A 17,813-nucleotide genomic window follows, 5' to 3' on the forward strand; every position below is an offset into this window, starting at 1 on the left:
CTTTTTAAATAATTTCAAGGAAACTTCAAGGATTTTCTTCGCAAAAATTGCAAATAAATCAGAGAATAGCAAAAAATAAAAACTATTTCGCCGTACATTGTAGGACACCTTAATGCAAAATTCCATCATCCTCAATCCCCTGGTGGCCAATCTTCGTATTACTTTTGTCAATATTTTTCCAATAATGTCAAATATTTCCATGGGGCAATAAAAAAGGCATTTTACCCCGGAAAATCCCTGTAATTGTGTGAAATTCAAGTGGAAAAGTGTGCAAGGAGGCGCAAAGGAGTTTTTTGTTGTGTGAAAAGTGAAAATAGTGCAATGGTTGCCGTGGAAAAGTTTACCTTTCAGAACAGTGTCTACAGTACGGCGAGAATTCTTTCGCGACTTCCCAGTATTCCCTGGTCCAGGGTAAGTTCAATTTTTGGGGCATTCCGGTGAAGGAATTTTGTTTATGGGAACTCATTTGGGATGGGGAATTGTAGGTTGAGGTGATCTACCAGTACTGCCCACAGGAGAACAATGTGGGTACCTTCTGTCTGGACAGTCGCAATGAGGATGCTGTCATTGCTCTGGGGATCTTCCTGTTGGAGAGTAAATTTCAGCATGAAGAGATTATTGTTCCGTACCTCATAAAGCTTGCCAAGGGGCTCCCAAAGGCCGTATGGGTGGACGATGGCATCCGGCGGGATCAGCAGTATCGCATCCCAGCCACGGAGAATTTCTCTTTCTGCCTCAATACCCTCCTTACGGATATCTCCGTGAGGTGTATTAAGTACAGGGAGGAAATTCTCGCCACACAAATTGACGTTCTCAATCTCCTGGCCAATATAATCAAGTCCAAAGTTGCTATGCCCCCCATGATCCTCTGCAAGGCCACAGTGCCCCTCTTTCTCGGTCTTGCACGTTCAATGGGACGTTTCACCACCACCGATCCCCCTCTACTTTGCCGTCTCTTCCCCAAACCCACAACAGGGGGCGAGAAGAAAACTCCCGGAAAGGGTCAAATGTCACAATCCCCCTCGCTAAATCTTGAGGTCGTGAAGAAGAAAGTCTTCTCGCAGTATTTGCACAAATACTACATTCCCTACAATGCCAATGCGCTGTATTTCTCCAAGTACGGGTCAAGCTTTCAATTTCCCGTGGAGAAGGATGAGAAAAAGCGCGAGAAGGTGGAAGAGTGCACCATTCAATTCCCCGTGCAGCATCTTCAGACAATCTTTGCCATCTCCAAGAAAATGCTCGCAAAGGAAGTTCTCGCATATCTCGATGAGCAAGCAGGGGATGTGTATGAGCTCAGACACCATGGCAGGTACTATGGGTATCAATCATTCTCGGAAACAATTAATCTTGTCATTGTGACCCTTCTGCGGGAACTTCTTCAAACACAAAATGACCTTCCGGCACCCTTTACGCGTGATGTGCAGGAATTCGTGAAGGATTTATTCCTCAACGGGAACACTCAGCTACAGAATCGCCAATTTGACGACACTGAAGCTAAATGGCGCTCAACCAATGCCCACCATGTCAATAAATACAAATTAAATGTCCTCGCCAATGCTGCATGTGTGGACCTGCTCGTGTGGGCAGTTGCCGATGAAACGGGGGCTGATAAACTCTGTGGACGTCTCTACCAGAAACTGAACTCCGTCCTAAATCACAAACTCGTAATGGATCACATGCCATTGCTCATGGTTTGTCTCGAAGGCCTGGGGAAGTTGGCACAAAAGTGTCCAAATATCGCCGGAACTTCCGTTTCCTACCTTCGTGACTTCCTCGTCAATCCAAGTCCCATCCTGGCCAATCTCTACGCTTTCACGTGTGCCCAACAGAAGAAGGACAAAGAAATCCCCTTCACATTGATTGTGCAGAATCCTGAAGCTCAAGCACTGAGCTACCAATCAACGAAACCGCTGCAAATGACACGAGCAGCTCAGGTGGCATTTGAATCCCTCCGAAATGCAGCCATTGAGAATCTTAGTAAAGCACTGCGGGCAGCGCATCTAATGGATCCCTACTGTGTCCCAGCACTCGTGGCAAATGTTTCAAATCGACTTTTTACAGCTGAGAAGCAGGGAAATGATTCCAAGGTGAGTGTGTGTACAATTGGTGGCAGCGGTGGGATACGTTGCAATTTATTGTTTTCTTTCAAAAGATTCTACATATTTTGATCAGTAAGAAAGTTCAGTTGACAAGAAAGAATTGTTTAGTTAAGAAACAATGAGTAGTTTGTTTCAATAAGAACGGCTGAAAGCGGTTTTTGAAAGTTTGGTTTGATCAATTAGTATCAACAATTGGTGGCAGCGGTGGGATACGTTGTAATTTTTTTTTCTTTCAAAAGATTCTACATATTTTGATCAGTAAGAAATTTTAGTTGATAAGAAAGAATTGTTTAGTTAAGAAATGATTTGTTTTATTACTTAGAAAGGTTGAATGAAGCTTTAGGGAATTTGATTTGATCAATTAGAAAATTCATTTAGTGTGTACAATTGGTGGCAGCGGTGGGATACCTTCCATGTGTTTTATTTCTTTCGAAAAATTTTTGATGAGTAAAAAAGAATCGGTTCGCGACATGAAATAATTATTTAGTCAGCAGGAAATTAAGTTTGATCAGTAAGAAAATCCATTTCATGAGATGAAGTATTATCAACAATTGGTGGCAGCGGTGGGATACCTTGCATCTTTTATTTCTTTCGAAAGATTTTATATCACTAAAAATGATTTAAAAGATGAGAAAAATGAAATAATTGTTTGGTCAGTGGGAAATTTTGTTTGAGCGGTAAAAAAAATCTTTTGATCAGAACAACTAGTTTGTACAATTGGTGGCAGCGGTGGGATACCTTGCATTTTTTATTTCTTTCAAAATTGTTTCTTTGATCAGTAAAAAAATCATTTTACCAGAAATACTCTTCCTCGGAAATATTCAGATTCAAATTTTCTCGTTAGGATTTCTCTTCAATTGTCTCGCTAAATATAATCGTAATGCTGGGTCAAGTGGCTGTTACACTGAAGGATACACCAAAGACAACCCATAGTATTCTCCAGTTCTTCATTCAACGCTTCTGCAAAGTTCCTTCGGAGCAGAATGTGCTGATTGTTGAGCAACTTGGCTGTATGATTGTGTCAAAGTGCGAACCAGCAATTTTCGATGAGATCATGAAGATGTTCTCCCGCGTAACGGTTCAGTCTGCTTCGTTGGCGTATACAACGAATCCAGAACTACGTCGGCAGTACCATAATGTTTCGGATGCCATTGTTAATGCTCTCGGGATGATTGCGGCCAATATTGAGGGTGAGCTGGAGATGTTGGATCTTCTGGGGAAGTTGTTGGAGCTGTTTGTGCAGATTGGCTTAGAAGGTGAGCGGAGCTACGACAATACGCCCGGTGTGCAGAAGGCCAGTTCAAGTGCGGGGAATTTAGGGATGCTAATACCCGTGATTGCTGTCCTTGTTGATCGCCTGCCACCTATAAGGAATCCTAAGCAGCGTCTGCATAAGTTATTCAAGGACTTCTGGCTCTACTGCGTCGTGATGGGCTTCACAAATTCCCGCCTCTGGCCATCGGAATGGTGCCATGGGGTGCAGAGAATTGCCGCCAAGTCACCGCTTCTCATCTCCCAGACAGCCTATAGATCAGAGATGCGTGAACTGAATTACACGTCAGCCGTCAAGTCGGACAGTGTCAGCCTCAATGAGCTCCGGAGTCAGATACTCCTACTTCTTGAACATCCCACCGACGTAGCGGCGGTGATTCACAAACTAACCTTCGCCCAGTGCACGTACCTTCTCAGTGTGTACTGGCTTGAGACGTTGCGCATTGAGAATGCCAAGGAACCGAGTTTAGAGCTAATTTTCAGCTATCTCTGCGATTTGGCGCTGCAAAAGGATAAATCTGGCATTTGGCAATGTATTAAATGGTTAGAAAGAAACTTTCTCCGATCTAAATTTATTCTTTCTTTCTAACGGCTTGCTTTTTACTCCATAACACAGCATTGGTGATCAGGTGTTTGAGAAGTTCTGCAATGTTCTCCTCCTACAGGACAGTCTTCGTGAGAATGTTCTTGAGAGTCAGGCCATCCTCCTTTTGGTCTACTTCAATCACACTCATAAACAAATTCAAGTGGTTGCTGATCAGTATTTGTCCCAATTTGTGGATAAATTCCCAGATTTGCTGTGGAATCGACGATTTCTCTGGTGCATGTTGGATATTCTGCAGCTCTTGTCGTTTTCGCTTTCCCTCAATCCGAATGAGGAGAGTCCTAGCTTGAAGGTGCACGGAACACCCTACACGCTGCAACTGATGGACAGCCTTCCGGCTAGGGAGGGACGTGTCAAGGATTTCGCGCACAGATGCCAGGGGATCTTCAGTGAGGCCATGAAGTGGGCCCCTAAACTCATTAGGAGTCATCTTCAGGAGTACCCGAATCACCTGAACATCTCCTCCCTCAGCAATCACTGTGGTCTTGCGCTGGCTTTTGAGTCTGTTCTCCAGACAACAATTGCCAATTCTCCCGGCAATACTGCCGTTGCGGTCAACAATAAGAGGTTAGTGTCTTTTATTTACACAAAGGGGGTTTATCTTAACGAAATTATTCGATTAATATTCGGATAATCCGCAAAAGAAATTCAAATATTAGTCTAAGCCTTAAAATGTTTAATTCAAGCATAAAAAGACTTACTAAATCAAGACGAAGAGTTCCCTAAATTAAAGTTATAAAGTAGGATATTTAACCCAAAAAATACTAAATTTTTGAAAGTCATGCTTGTCCCAGAACTTTTATTATTTCCTTGAATCCAAAGACAAGGAACACGAACTAAATCAAATTATTTTTATAAATTAAATCTTTAAATTATAACAAATCCCACAAATCCAATAAATCCCGCAAATCTCATGAATCCCACAAATCCAATAAATCCCGCAAATCCAATAAATCTCATAAATCCCACAAATCCCGCAAGTCCCATAAATCCCACAAATTCCTGTAAATAAAACATCTTTTTTGTTTTTTTTTTGTTGAAAACTAAACTTTAAAAATCGTTTTATAAATCTTATCAATTCTCACAAATCTCGCAAGTCCTGCAAATTTTGCTGATTCAAAAATATCTTTAAATGATTTGATTTTGAATCCTACAAATCATGTGAATGAACGGAATTTTCCGTTAATACGGTTAAATAGGTACAACAACCCAAGTACGAACGATACGTCCCAGTTTGTCTCGGTCCTGTGTCTCCGGAGTAAGTATGCTGGTGAGATTTCGGGACTCCTGTCTGTTCTCAATGATGAAGAGAAGCTGGGTCTTGCTGATCGGCTGATTAAGGATGTGTGGGATGCGTGCAAGGATAAATGTGACATTAAGCATCGTGGAGCAGTGTGGAGGGCCACAGCTTACCTTATTCTCTGTTCTGGTCTCAATAGGAAGCTAATCCATGCAGTTTGTGAGTTCAGATTAAAACTTTAGGGTTGGAAGTTGTCCTCCATTGTTGGTTTTTGCGTTTGCAGCATCATCGCAGGTTGAACTGTTCACGGAATCCACGGTGACAACGGCAATTGAGTGCTGGCAGTGGATTGTTACAGCACGGCAGGATTTGGAGTTGTGCCTGATTCAGGAGATGATAAGTGCGTGGCAGGCAACATTTGAGAAGCGTTTGGGGATTTTTGCGAAGGAGGAGGATACAATGAGTCCCATGGTGATGAGTGATGCTTCGGATGTTGCGCCACCCATCAATGTGGCGCCTCATTCAATTTGGCTGCAACTCCTGTCGGAGATGGTGGATACAGCTAAGTATTGCAATAAGGATAAAGTGGAGATGTTCTGCCTGCTACTGCATCGATGCTTGCCCATTGGGACGCGTGATATGAGGCTTAATCACAGCATTGCAGCTGTTGGGTGTAGATTTAAGCTTCTCCAGTGTGGATTATCCCTTCTTCAGGGGAATACCATTGCAAAATCAATGGGGAGGAATATTCTACGGGAGAGAATCTACAGCTATGCCCTTGACTACTTCTGTGGCCCACAGATTCCACCAACGCAATCCCGGAAGGTGCTGTATGAGGACATAATGGTCCTCCTGAAGTTCTGGCAGACAATGCGGAGTGAGAAGAAGTATTTGGTGTCGTCAGAGCTGGCGGATCTCGATACAACGGGGCAATTCCCAACAACATCCAGCTCAACGCGTCCCCTGAGTGAGGTTTCCGTGGCTGGGAGTGATTTGGCGAAGAGTAATAGCACCGGGACGGGTGGGTGGTACAACACAATCCCGCATTCAACGTCAACACTCTCGAAGAAGTCAACACGCAGCAAGAGGGGCCCCTTTCAGATTGACGACACCAATAAGGAGTACATGAAGAAGAGGAATCTCATAATGGACCTCTTGGCGTTGGAAATTGAATTCCTCATCACGTGGTACAATCCCACACAGGCACTGGATCTCACCATTCCCGGGGAATCCCTCATCACGGAATGGCGTGCTCGTCCGACAAAGCTTCACATCTGGCGGGATCACGCACGTGTTGCATGGGCACACAATCCAGCACTTGGTGTCTACCTCATTCAGCGCATCCGGAATGATGAGAATGTTATGGATGAAATCTCCCGGCTGGTGTGCTTGGATCCCATCCAAGTGGCGCATCTGCCGGAAGCCATTAAATTCCTCGTGACAACCAAGACACTCCTCAGTGAGGTTCCAGAATTGGTGTACGTGCTATCGTGGAGTCGTGTTGGGCCCATTCAGGCGATTTCCTACTTCTCCCGCCAATTTCCGCTGCACCCTCTCTCTGCGCAGTACGCCATTAAGTCCCTAAACTCTTGCCCAGCAAATTCAATCCTTCCCTACATTCCGCAACTTGTTCAGGCACTTCGCTACGACACTGTAAGTTTTATTTGTTGATCTTCTTAATTTAAAGGGAAGTTTAGTGATCAAAAACTTTGATTTTTCCTCCCGCAGATGGGCTACATTGCAGAATTCATAAAGCACATCTCAAAGAGGTCCCAAATTGTGGCTCATCAGCTCATTTGGAATATGCAGACTAACATGTACGTGGATGAGGATCAACATCACAAAGACAGTGAGTCAATGTTTCTTATTTTAAATTTATTTTAATGCCTAAAAAGTTAAGGAAATTCCTTATATCGCCGGATGCATTCATTATGAACCTAACTCAAAAACGCTACTTTTCAGGAGAGCCGATTTTCTAAAATGTATGAGAAAGTCAATCATAACGCGTCCAGTTATAAGAGTTGGTGTCCCACAACGTGTAGAAGTTTGTTTATGCGTTGTAATGCGATTTGTGAGCAGAATTAGTAGGAAAAGTTGATTTTTTTGTGAAATTCAGTAATTTGATGGATAAAAATGGTCATATCTCTGGTTCTATAGGACCTACAGATATTTCTTGACTAGTTTTGGAAAGGTCTTGAAACAAGCTATAATCTGACATATGTTTCGATACATTTCAAGGTCACCACTAGAACACAAAATGGCGGATTTTTGTTTCACCAAAACAGTTTTTGGCATTTTTTATCCTGATGGAATGGTTCTAGAAGTTTCTGATGTTCTAGAAAGTTGTAGAGTTTTGCAAAACCTTTAATTTGATACTAAGATGAGCAAAATCGGTCAAGCAGTGCAGGAGATATGGCTCTTAGAACTTTTCAAATTCAAGAATTTTTCAAATGGCTATATCTTCTAAACGGCGACATAGAATTAGTTGGTATACCACAATCGTGGCATACCAAGTATTGTAATCGTCGGAAAAACCGACCACCTCAGATCGGGCTCAAACTTGGTATGAGCACGTTTTAGACATCCCACATTACGAAAATGGTGGTGGAAAATTTTTGATCCGGCCGGCCGGCCTGCCGGCCGGCCGTCCTGCCGGCCGGTGCGCCAAACTTTGCCTTATAGCTAAAGAACGGTAAGAGATAGAGACTTCGGGTTTGAAGTTTTCTATAGAAATGTGGGTGTAAATTTTCATTTTTTCGCATTTTCAAAATCCAAGATGGCCGCCGTCCGCCATTTTGAAACACCGTCAACCAGTTCCCTTGTAGCTAGAGATTTGAAATTTTAGTATGTTGTAGGGCTTAGTGAGGCGTTTTCATCAACAAATCATACCTGAAAATCGGTATAGCCGTTTAGCAAATATGGCGGTCTAAAGCAAAAAGTGTTTTTTCGATATAACTCGAGAACGGCTTGACCGCTTTTGACCATCTTGGTATCAAATGAAAGGTATTGAGAAGCCCTACAACTGTCTGGAACATTCCAAGTTCCAAAAATGACCGCAAGAGGTGCTAAAATCAAAAACAAAAATTGCCTAACTTTAAGGGGGAATATCTCCGAATCCCGATCATAGATTTCCTTTAAATTTTGATATGTTATAGCCTGACTCAATATCTATCACCAGTCCGAAAATGAAGAAAATCTATGTCGCCGTTTAGAAGATATAGCTATTTGAAAAATTCTTGAATTTGAAAAGTTCAAAGAGTCATATCTCCTGAACGGCTTGTCCGATTTTGCCCATCTTAGTATCAACCTAAAGGTTTTGCAAAAGTCTACAACTTTTTAGAACATCAGAAACCTCTAAAACCATTTCTTCGGGACAAAAAATGCTAAAAACTGTTTTTGTAAAACAAAAAACCGCCATTTTCTGTTCTGAAGGTGACCTTGAAATGTTTCTAAATATATGTCAGATTATGGCTTATTTCAATACCTTTCCATAACTAATCACGAAATTTCTGTAAGTTTAATAGAACTTGAGATATAAGCATTTTAATCTGTCAAATTGCCAAATTTTACAAAAAAATCGACTTTGCCTACTAATACTACTCACAAATTAAATTACAACGCATAGACTGACCCATCCGCGTTGTGGTATACCAACTCTAATAACTGGACGCGTTATGATTGACTTTCTTCATTTTTGGACTGGTGAAAGATATTGAGTCAGGCTACAACATATCAAAATTTAAAAGATTTGCCTAATGGGGATTCGGAGATATTGCCCCTTAAAGTTAGGCAATTTTTGTTTTTGAATTTAGCGCCTCTTGCTGATGTTTTTGAAACTTGAAATGTTTTAGACAGTTGTAGGCTTCGCAATACCTTTCATTTGATACCAAGATGGTCAAAATCGGTCAAGCCGTTCTCGAGATATTTTGAAAAAACACTTTTTGCTTTAGGCCGCCATATTTGCTAAACCGCTTGACCGATTTTCAAGTATGAGTTATCGATGAAAACGTCTCACTGAGCTCTACAACATACTAAAATTTCAGACCTCTATCTATAAGGGAAGTGGTTGACAGTAGTTCAAAATGGCGGATGGCGGCCATCTTGGATTTTGAAAATGCGAAAAAATGAAATTTTACACCCACATTTCTATAGAAAACTTCAAACCGGAAGTCTCTATCTGTTACCGTTCTCGAGCTATAAGGCAAAGTTTGGGCGACCGGCCGGCCGGCCGGCCGGATCAAAAATTTTCCACCACCATTTTTGGAATGTGGGATGTCTAAAACGTGCTCATACCAAGTTTGAGCCCGATCTGAGGTGGTCGGTTTTTCCGACGATTACAATACTTGGTGTTGGCCACGAAGTGGAACACCAACTAATTTACGTATTTTGCCTTTTTTTCTGGCTCCAAAAAAAAACGTGTAGTGCAGCTGTTTTCGAATATTATGGTCGCGGTATCAAATCTTACCAATGTCAATGCTTTCTTTTTAGCTGTTCTTTCGAAGAAAAGAATAGCACAGCTTTTGTGTACCACCTAAAATGCAATGTTGTCCGTTCGGGCCCAAACTTGGTATGAGCACGAATTAGGGTCCCCACATTCCAAAAAACGTATGCTCCAAAAAAATGTTCCGTCCGTCCGTCCGGCCGAAGTATAACGCCTTATTGCAAGAGAACGGTAATAGATAGAGACTTGCGGTAAACGGCAAAGTTTAAATGTTGGATGGAAGACATCCGATTACAAGGTCAAATCCACCCCCCCACCCCTCCGTCCGCCATTTTGGACAACCCCGACAACCCCCAAATTTAGCCTATATCTCAGCCCCTATTATAGCTAAAAATCTTTAATTTTGATATGTTGTAGGGGCCATCAAGACCTTTCCAACGATACCTCATTTTTGAAAATCGGTTAAGCCGTTTAGCCAATATGGCTGTCACAATTTTTCATTGAAAACCGATCATAACTCGAAAACGGCTTGACCGATTTTGATCAACCCGGGGTCAAATGAAAATCTCGACAAACCCTACAACTCTCTAGAACATCCAAAGTTTCAAAAGTGACCGCTAGAGGGCTAAAAATCAAAAAAACAAAATTTTCGATTAGTTTTTGATGAATATCACGAAAACTGTACGATAGATTTGAATGAAATTTTAGTATGTTATAGCTGACTATATTATCTGTTCTGGTAAGTTTCACTTATGGGCTGTGATTCTTCCTTCAGAGGTCAGTCCAAGTATGATATTTGATGAAGATTGAGGTGAAATGTGGCAGAAAATACAAGTGTGTCATAAATTGGGGGTGCAAACTCTGGGGAAGGATGATTCGCGCCAGGAATCATAGCCAATGCGCGAGTCATCCTTCCCCAGAGTTTGCCAGCCCCAATCTTTGACACACTTGAATTTTCTGCCACATTTCACCTTAATCTTCATCAAATATCATACTTGGACTGACCTCTGAAGGAAGAATCACAGCCCGTAAGTGAAACTTACCAGTACATTCCCTTTTCTTCTTAATCTGTACCATACTGCTATATAGTGTACCGTTATATTTTACTTTACATTTACATTTATATTTATATGCTTTATATGTATATTTTTCCCACTAAATATTTTTTTTTATTTTCCGAATTATTTTAAATAAATCTTTTGATGTTAAACTACTAATTTGATTTACTGTTATAGTAGAAATATACATAGGGGAGGACAGTACAATACCAAATAATGCAAAAATCCGACGGTTTTCAAAAGGAGGGAAAACTTCGGACGAAAAACTGAAAATTTTCGTTATTTATCATTGATAAAGGAGATGCCATCCTGATGATTTCCTTCTATGGTACATAAATTAAAATACGTGACGTAAATAATATTATATACGTACGAGGTAAATTATCGCTTCGCTCCAATTAATCTCATCCCGCTTAATGTTAATAATATTTTTTCCCCATAGCTCCCTTGTAATTTCATGCATTTTTGTGAATTAAATAAAAATATATAAAAAAAATATTTTGGCGCTACGTCCCATATAGGAACAGGGCCGGCCGCCCTATATGATGTTGTTGTTCTCCTTGCGGAGAAGTAGTGGGACTACCACGTGTGGGCCATTTTACAGATAGGAGTGTATCAATCTCCTGATCCAACCGGTCAACGTGATCTAATTGCACGTTGGCGGATGGGGCGCGTTTGCCGGGTTCTGTATTCGATCCGGCGACCTTTGGATGCGCACTCAAGCGCTTGCTCTGGGAACTGACCCAAAGCAGCTTGGTTGCCATTAACGATTCTCGGATTTCCGTTAAATGATGCTTTTATGTTAAAAGGATCTTCCCGATTATTGAAGGGATTCAAATTCTAAAAACAAAAACCAGAGAAATCAGTTGAAAAGCACGCACAAATAAATAAATCCTATAACACTAATATGTACATAATTACGGAATTCAGGAATAAAGATCCTATACCTTGGCAGAAACGGTCCAAGTCAGCATAAATGCGACTACACTGAAAATTCCAAACAACTTTTTCATTTTGCTCAAGCTTTAACTCAACTGCCAAATAGAACTTTCTCTACTCGTTTATATACCTCCTAATAATTCTTTCATTTTTTTCTCTTTTTTAATCTTTACATAAAGGTGTATCTACCATATTTAATTACACCCACTAAAAGAAAGTTGACACTTATAAATTCACGAGATCAATCGGATTCTTTTTTTTTGTCTACGCAGATAAGAGTTTGAAAAAAAAAGAGAATTTTTATCTTCTACTATCCACAAAAATGGTTATTTCAATGCTACACAAAAGGTCCAACGTTTTATTTTAATAAAATCATAATTATTGCACGAATAATAATTTTATTTATTTGTTGTATAAAGAAAAAAGAAGATAAGCTGTAAAATCTTTATAAGTTTGTTGTCCTTTTTCCTTGACCTTCAAATGGGCAGCATTGAAGACGCTTAGGACCCATTAATGTATTGATTCATCCAAGTGATGAATTTCGCAATCTCTGTGAATCCCTGTGGAGGTGTTCCACAGGTGTCGCCACCAAATGAAACTACTCCAACAACGGTGCGTGTTGTGCCAATCATAATAGTTGCTGGGCCACCTGAATCACCTTGACATCCGGAACTTATGGGCGCTGTTGAATCTTGACCACAGAAGCAAGTACTTGGAATGCCATCTGGGGCGTATACTTGATCACAGGAACTGAATGAGATGATTTTAATTACTGCCGTGAGTAGTATAGTTGAGGTGTTTCCATTTGTTTGCGTTAGTCCATATCCTGAGATTCTGAGATCAGTACCAACATAATTTGCCATATTTAGGGTGCTTGATGGTAAATTGGCGGCTCTTACATTAGGCCCATTCAAATTGAATTGACTTACTAGAAGACTTGTTGCTCTTATGAGACCAATATCATTCTCTAATGTGTCAGAATTGTAATTAGGATGTGGATAAATATTGCCAGATGCTAAAACAAGTATGGATTGTTGAGTGGAGCCTGGGTTGTTAAGGTTAACCATACCAGCACGGAGTCTGATACTTGCCACAGGAGTACCCAGCGAAGATGTTACATCCAGGCAATGTGCTGCAGTAATAACCCAACGTGGTCTTACGATGATTGCTCCACAAGCATACATTTCAATAAGCCCCAGAGGATCACTATAGCCCAACAAGTAAACTTGTTCCGGAATCTGACCTAGTGTGGCGGGGACGCCATTAACAATTCTTGAACTTCCAAGAAGTCTGGACTTAATGTTGAATGGGTCCTTCGGAGTAAAGGAAGATTTCAAATTCTATAAAGAACCAAAAAAACTAAAGAAAATAAATAAAAAATTATTTACATAAATCTCATTAAGGATACAATACCTTAGCTGAAACGCCCCAAGTCAGCACGAATGCTACAGCAATGGAAATTCCAATAAACTTTTTCATTTTGCTCAAACTTTGTCTTCAGTTGAACTGCTTAGAAGAACTTTACCTATTCCTATATATACTACTTATTCCGCCATTTCTAATCCGTAAATTTAACGTTGACACGCAGGTGTATCTAAAACGTTCCATTTTATGGAATACACCCCAAAAAAAAAATACGTACACATAAATTTATGAGTTCAACCGGATTCTAAACTTCCGCAAAAGATAAAAAATTTGCAAGAATGTTCTTATCTTTTAGGAAAAAAATTATTGGGACAGTAGTGCAACAAGTAGAGCACGATAATTAAGTCATTAGTAATCCACAAGGAGTCTTACCGAGTATTGAGATACCTACTTAAAAAAAAAAGATTGAGTTCAATACAGTCGTGCTCTCGTGGTAGGACCGTCGTCAAAATGAGTTCTCCGCGGTAAAACGGCTTCAGAATGAGGAATTTTGCCTTCGCAGTGGGACAATTAGTATCCTACCTTTCCAATAGCACTAATTGTCCCACTGCGAAGGCAAAATACTTCATTCTGAAGCCGTTTTACCGCGGAGAAGTCATTTTGACGACGGTCCTACCACGAGAGCACGACTGTAGTTAAAATTTTAGTTGGTAAATTCTTTAAATAATCTTCTTCTTTTATTTCTGTTTTTTTTTTAAGTTAAAAAAAAGTTTTGACGTTCTGTGCGAAAAATAACTAAACTGAAACTTAGAATTTTGTAGCTAATGGGGATGGATCAAGGGGTGTTTATCTGTTGAATATTTCGATTTATTTTGCCGAAGCATCCAAATCTTGCCGAATGCCGAATAATCCGAATTACAAAGAATAATCTGAATTTTAATGAATGATCCGAATCGTCTGAATCTTAACGAATAATCTGCATTTTTACGAATAATCCAAATTTCCTAGACTAATAATCTGAATATTAGCAAATAATCTGAAACTTGACGAATAATCTGAATCGCAACGAATAATATGAATTTTGACGAATAATCCGAATCGCAACGACTAATCTGCATTTTTACGAATAATCTGAATTAGTTGGTGTTCCACTTCGTGGCCAACACCAAGTATTGTAATCGTCGGATTTTCCGACCACCTCAGATCGGGCTCAAACTTGGTATGAGCACGTTTTAGACATCCCACATTACGAAAATGGTAGTGGAAAAAAAATGTTCCGGCCTGCCTGCCGGCCGGCCGGCCTCTGGCCCACACTTTGCCTTATAGCTCGAGAACGGTAACAGATAGAGACTTCGGGTTTGAAGTTTTCTATATGTGGGTGTAAAATTTCATTTTTTTTGCATTTTCAGAATTCAAAATGGCCGCCGTCCGCCATTTTGAAACACCGTCAATCAGTTCCCTTATAGCTAGAGGTCTAAAATTTTAGTATATTGTAGTGCTCAGTGAGACGTTTTCATCGACAATTCATACTTGAAAATCGGTCAAGCCGTTTAGCAAATATGGCGACCTAAAGCAAAAAGTGTTTTTTCGATATAACTTGAGAACGGCTTGACCGATTTTGACGATCTTGGTATCAAATGAAAGGTTTCAAGAAGCCCTACAACTATCTAGAACATTTCAAGTTCCAAAAATTGCCGCAAGAAGCGCTAAAATCAAAAACAAAAATTGCATAACTTTAAGGGGCTATATCTCCGAACATCTGTTATAGATTTCCTTTAAATTTAGATATGTTGTAGCCTGACTCAATATCTGTCACCAGTCCGAAAATGAAGAAAATCTATGTCGCCGTTTAGAAGATATGGCCATTTGAAAAATTCTTGAATTTGAAAAGTTCTAAGAGTCATATCTCTTGAACGGTCTGTCCGATTTTGCTCAATTTGGTATCAAATTAAAGGTTTTGCAATTATCTGCAACTTTCTAGAACATCAGAAACCTCTAGAACCATTCCTTCATGACGAAAATTGCGAAAAACTCTTTTTGTGAAACAAAAATCCGCCACTTTGTGTTCTAGAGGTGACCTTGAAAATCATTGAGATATATGTCAAATTATAGCTTATTTCAAGACCTTTCCAAAACTAATCACGAAATTTCTGTAGGTGTTATAGAACTAGAGATATGACCATTTTTATCCATCAAATTACTGAATTTCACAAAAAATCAATTTTGCCTACGTTGCCTACTAATACTGCTCACAAATAGTATTACAACGCATAATAAAACTTCTACACGTTGTGGGACACCAACTCTTATAACTGGACGCGTTATGATTGACTTACAACGTATAAACAAACTTCTATACGTTGTTGGACACCAACTCTTATAACTGGACGCGTTATGATTGACTTTCCTAGACTAATAATCTGAATATTAGCAAATAGTCTAAAAATATCCTTGAAGAATAATCCGAATCTCGACGAATAATCTGAAGATTTTCACTCACAGATAAACACCCCTTAGGATGGATTTTAAAATTTGAAAATATTGTAAAAGAATCCTTGCAGGATGAGTCAAAAAATAAATTCGACAGAATAAAGACATTCTAAATCTTGGCTGAAAATAAAAACTTAAAAATAATCTCGGAAAAATCTTTAAGAATTCATAGTGAAAACGGTTAAAAAAATACAACTTAACGGCTTGCTTTATTCTCTATTCCAATTAGCTCTGTACGATACATTGGATGCTCTAACGCAGAACATCATAAACTCCTTCTCGGGACCTGCTAAGAGCTTCTATGAGCGCGAATTTAATTTCTTCAGCAAAATTACGGCTGTTAGTGGGGATATTCGGGGATTCCCGAAGGGTGCGGCTAGGAAGAAGGCCTGTTTGGAGGCGCTGAGTAAGATTAAGGTGCAAGCTGGATGCTACTTGCCTTCGAATCCCGAAGCAATGGTCTTGGATATTGACTACAATAGCGGTACGCCGATGCAGAGTGCCGCCAAGGCGCCGTATTTGGCACGTTTTCGTGTCCTTCCGTGTGGAATTTCTGAGTTTGAGTCAATGGTGATGGAGGATCAGGGTAAGAGTATTGGGTTGACGCAGCAGGAGAAGACGTCGAATGTGTGGAAGGCGGCTATTTTCAAGGTTGGCGATGATGTGCGCCAGGATATGCTGGCGTTGCAAGTTATAACGATCTTCAAGAATATGTTCCGGAAAGTTGGTTTGGATCTCTTCCTCTTCCCGTATCGTGTTGTGGCCACAGCTCCTGGGGTAAGGATGTGAAGAATGTGTGAGGGAATGTAGAGAGTTTGAGAAAATAAGTTTCTTTGCTTCATTGCAGTGTGGGGTGATTGAGTGCGTCCCAAATGCAAAATCACGCGATCAATTGGGCAGACAGACGGATTCGGGGCTCTATGAGTACTTCCTGCATCAGTATGGGGATGAAACAGGACGTGATTTCCAGATGGCGCGAAGTAACTTTGTCAAATCAATGGCAGCTTACTCCGTGATAGGGTACCTCCTGCAGATTAAGGATCGTCACAATGGGAACATTATGATTGACACAGATGGACACATTATTCACATTGACTTTGGCTTTATGTTTGAATCCTCCCCCGGGGGGAATATTGGCTTTGAGCCCGACATGAAGATCACCGATGAGATGGTGATGGTGATGGGTGGGAAAATGGATGCAGCCGCATTCAAGTGGTTCTGTGAACTCTGTGTTCAATCCTTCCTGGCTGTACGTCCATACCAGGATGCCATTGTCTCCCTCGTGTCACTCATGCTGGACACAGGACTGCCATGCTTCCGGGGACAAACAATTAATCTCCTAAAACAGAGATTTGTTCCGAATAAGAGTAACAAAGAGGCAGCAGCACATATGCTTGGCATTATTCGGAATTCCTACCAGAATTTCCGTACTCGCACCTACGACATGATCCAATACTACCAGAATCAGATACCCTACTAAGTGAGGGAGGGCAAAGGACACCGGAGGAAAGAAAAGGACATCGAGGTAAGATTACATACCCTCACAGCATTATTACCTATATTTCATTTCATTATGTGATTATACTATAAAAAAATCAATGAACTATGTATTTATGTGGTTGGCTCCTATAGAGAAAATATAAATGTCTGTTAAATGGTTTAAAAAAAATCTTTTGAAACAAAATTGCCGGAAATTGCACCTTCAATGGATTTTTCAACTGCAGCGTTTCCAAAGTAAAATCATTTGGTGAACTAAATTTATAAAAAAAATTAAAAATTCGAAAAAATCCGTTATAGACTTAACCCTCCGTATACTGTGAGCAAAACACTTACACTAATTACTAATGGGGTAGGTGATCGACCCCATAGAATTTTCCGCAAAAAAAGCAAATTCTTTCGGTCAAATGTGCTTTAGAAGACTCCTTGGTACTCCCTAAGAAGTCTTTGTTCATTTTAGAACACAAAAATTAATTTTAAATGGATTTTTAACACTCAGAGGACTTTACTGGTACTTGCTACCAATTTGAACCTTAAAATCGTCACAAAATAAAATCTATTGGACTTATCTCGATGAATTTAGCATCTATGTGTAGGGAATTTTAATTACTTTAAGATAGCAGAAAGAAAATCTCGAGAAAAGTCTTTTCTTTGGAAGATAATTGAGGTCAAAGTCAGAATCCAACGCGGAGGATCAAATTGGTAATAACTACCAGTCAAAATCCCATACATTTTAGCCATGGTTTTGAGGTTATGTTTCCCCATATTTCCCAAATAAAGTACTCTTGTTCATTTTTTTCCCGGT

General features: G+C 40.2%; 2 protein-coding genes across 2 annotated transcripts; one reads left to right on the plus strand and one right to left on the minus strand.

The window, feature by feature from the left end:
- The first annotated feature begins 134 nt into the window (after positions 1–134).
- Positions 135–17,259, plus strand: LOC129796293 (phosphatidylinositol 4-kinase alpha). The gene is made up of 9 exons (XM_055838074.1): positions 135–411; positions 486–2,090; positions 2,947–3,917; positions 3,991–4,545; positions 5,178–5,437; positions 5,502–6,871; positions 6,947–7,067; positions 15,741–16,288; positions 16,359–17,259. Exons 1-9 carry the CDS (start codon positions 322–324, stop codon positions 16,989–16,991), a joined length of 6,153 nt encoding a protein of 2,050 aa, XP_055694049.1. The 5' UTR covers positions 135–321; the 3' UTR covers positions 16,992–17,259.
- Positions 12,035–13,170, minus strand: LOC129796321 (chymotrypsinogen A-like). Its single transcript, XM_055838139.1, has 2 exons — positions 13,070–13,170; positions 12,035–12,996 (listed from the first exon to the last, which is right to left on the minus strand). Exons 1-2 carry the CDS (start codon positions 13,133–13,135, stop codon positions 12,157–12,159), a joined length of 906 nt encoding a protein of 301 aa, XP_055694114.1. The 5' UTR covers positions 13,136–13,170; the 3' UTR covers positions 12,035–12,156.
- Positions 17,260–17,813: the final 554 nt, after the last annotated feature.

This window comes from Lutzomyia longipalpis, chromosome 4 (genome assembly GCF_024334085.1).
Source record: "Lutzomyia longipalpis isolate SR_M1_2022 chromosome 4, ASM2433408v1".
Taxonomy (NCBI): Eukaryota; Metazoa; Arthropoda; class Insecta; order Diptera; family Psychodidae; genus Lutzomyia; species Lutzomyia longipalpis.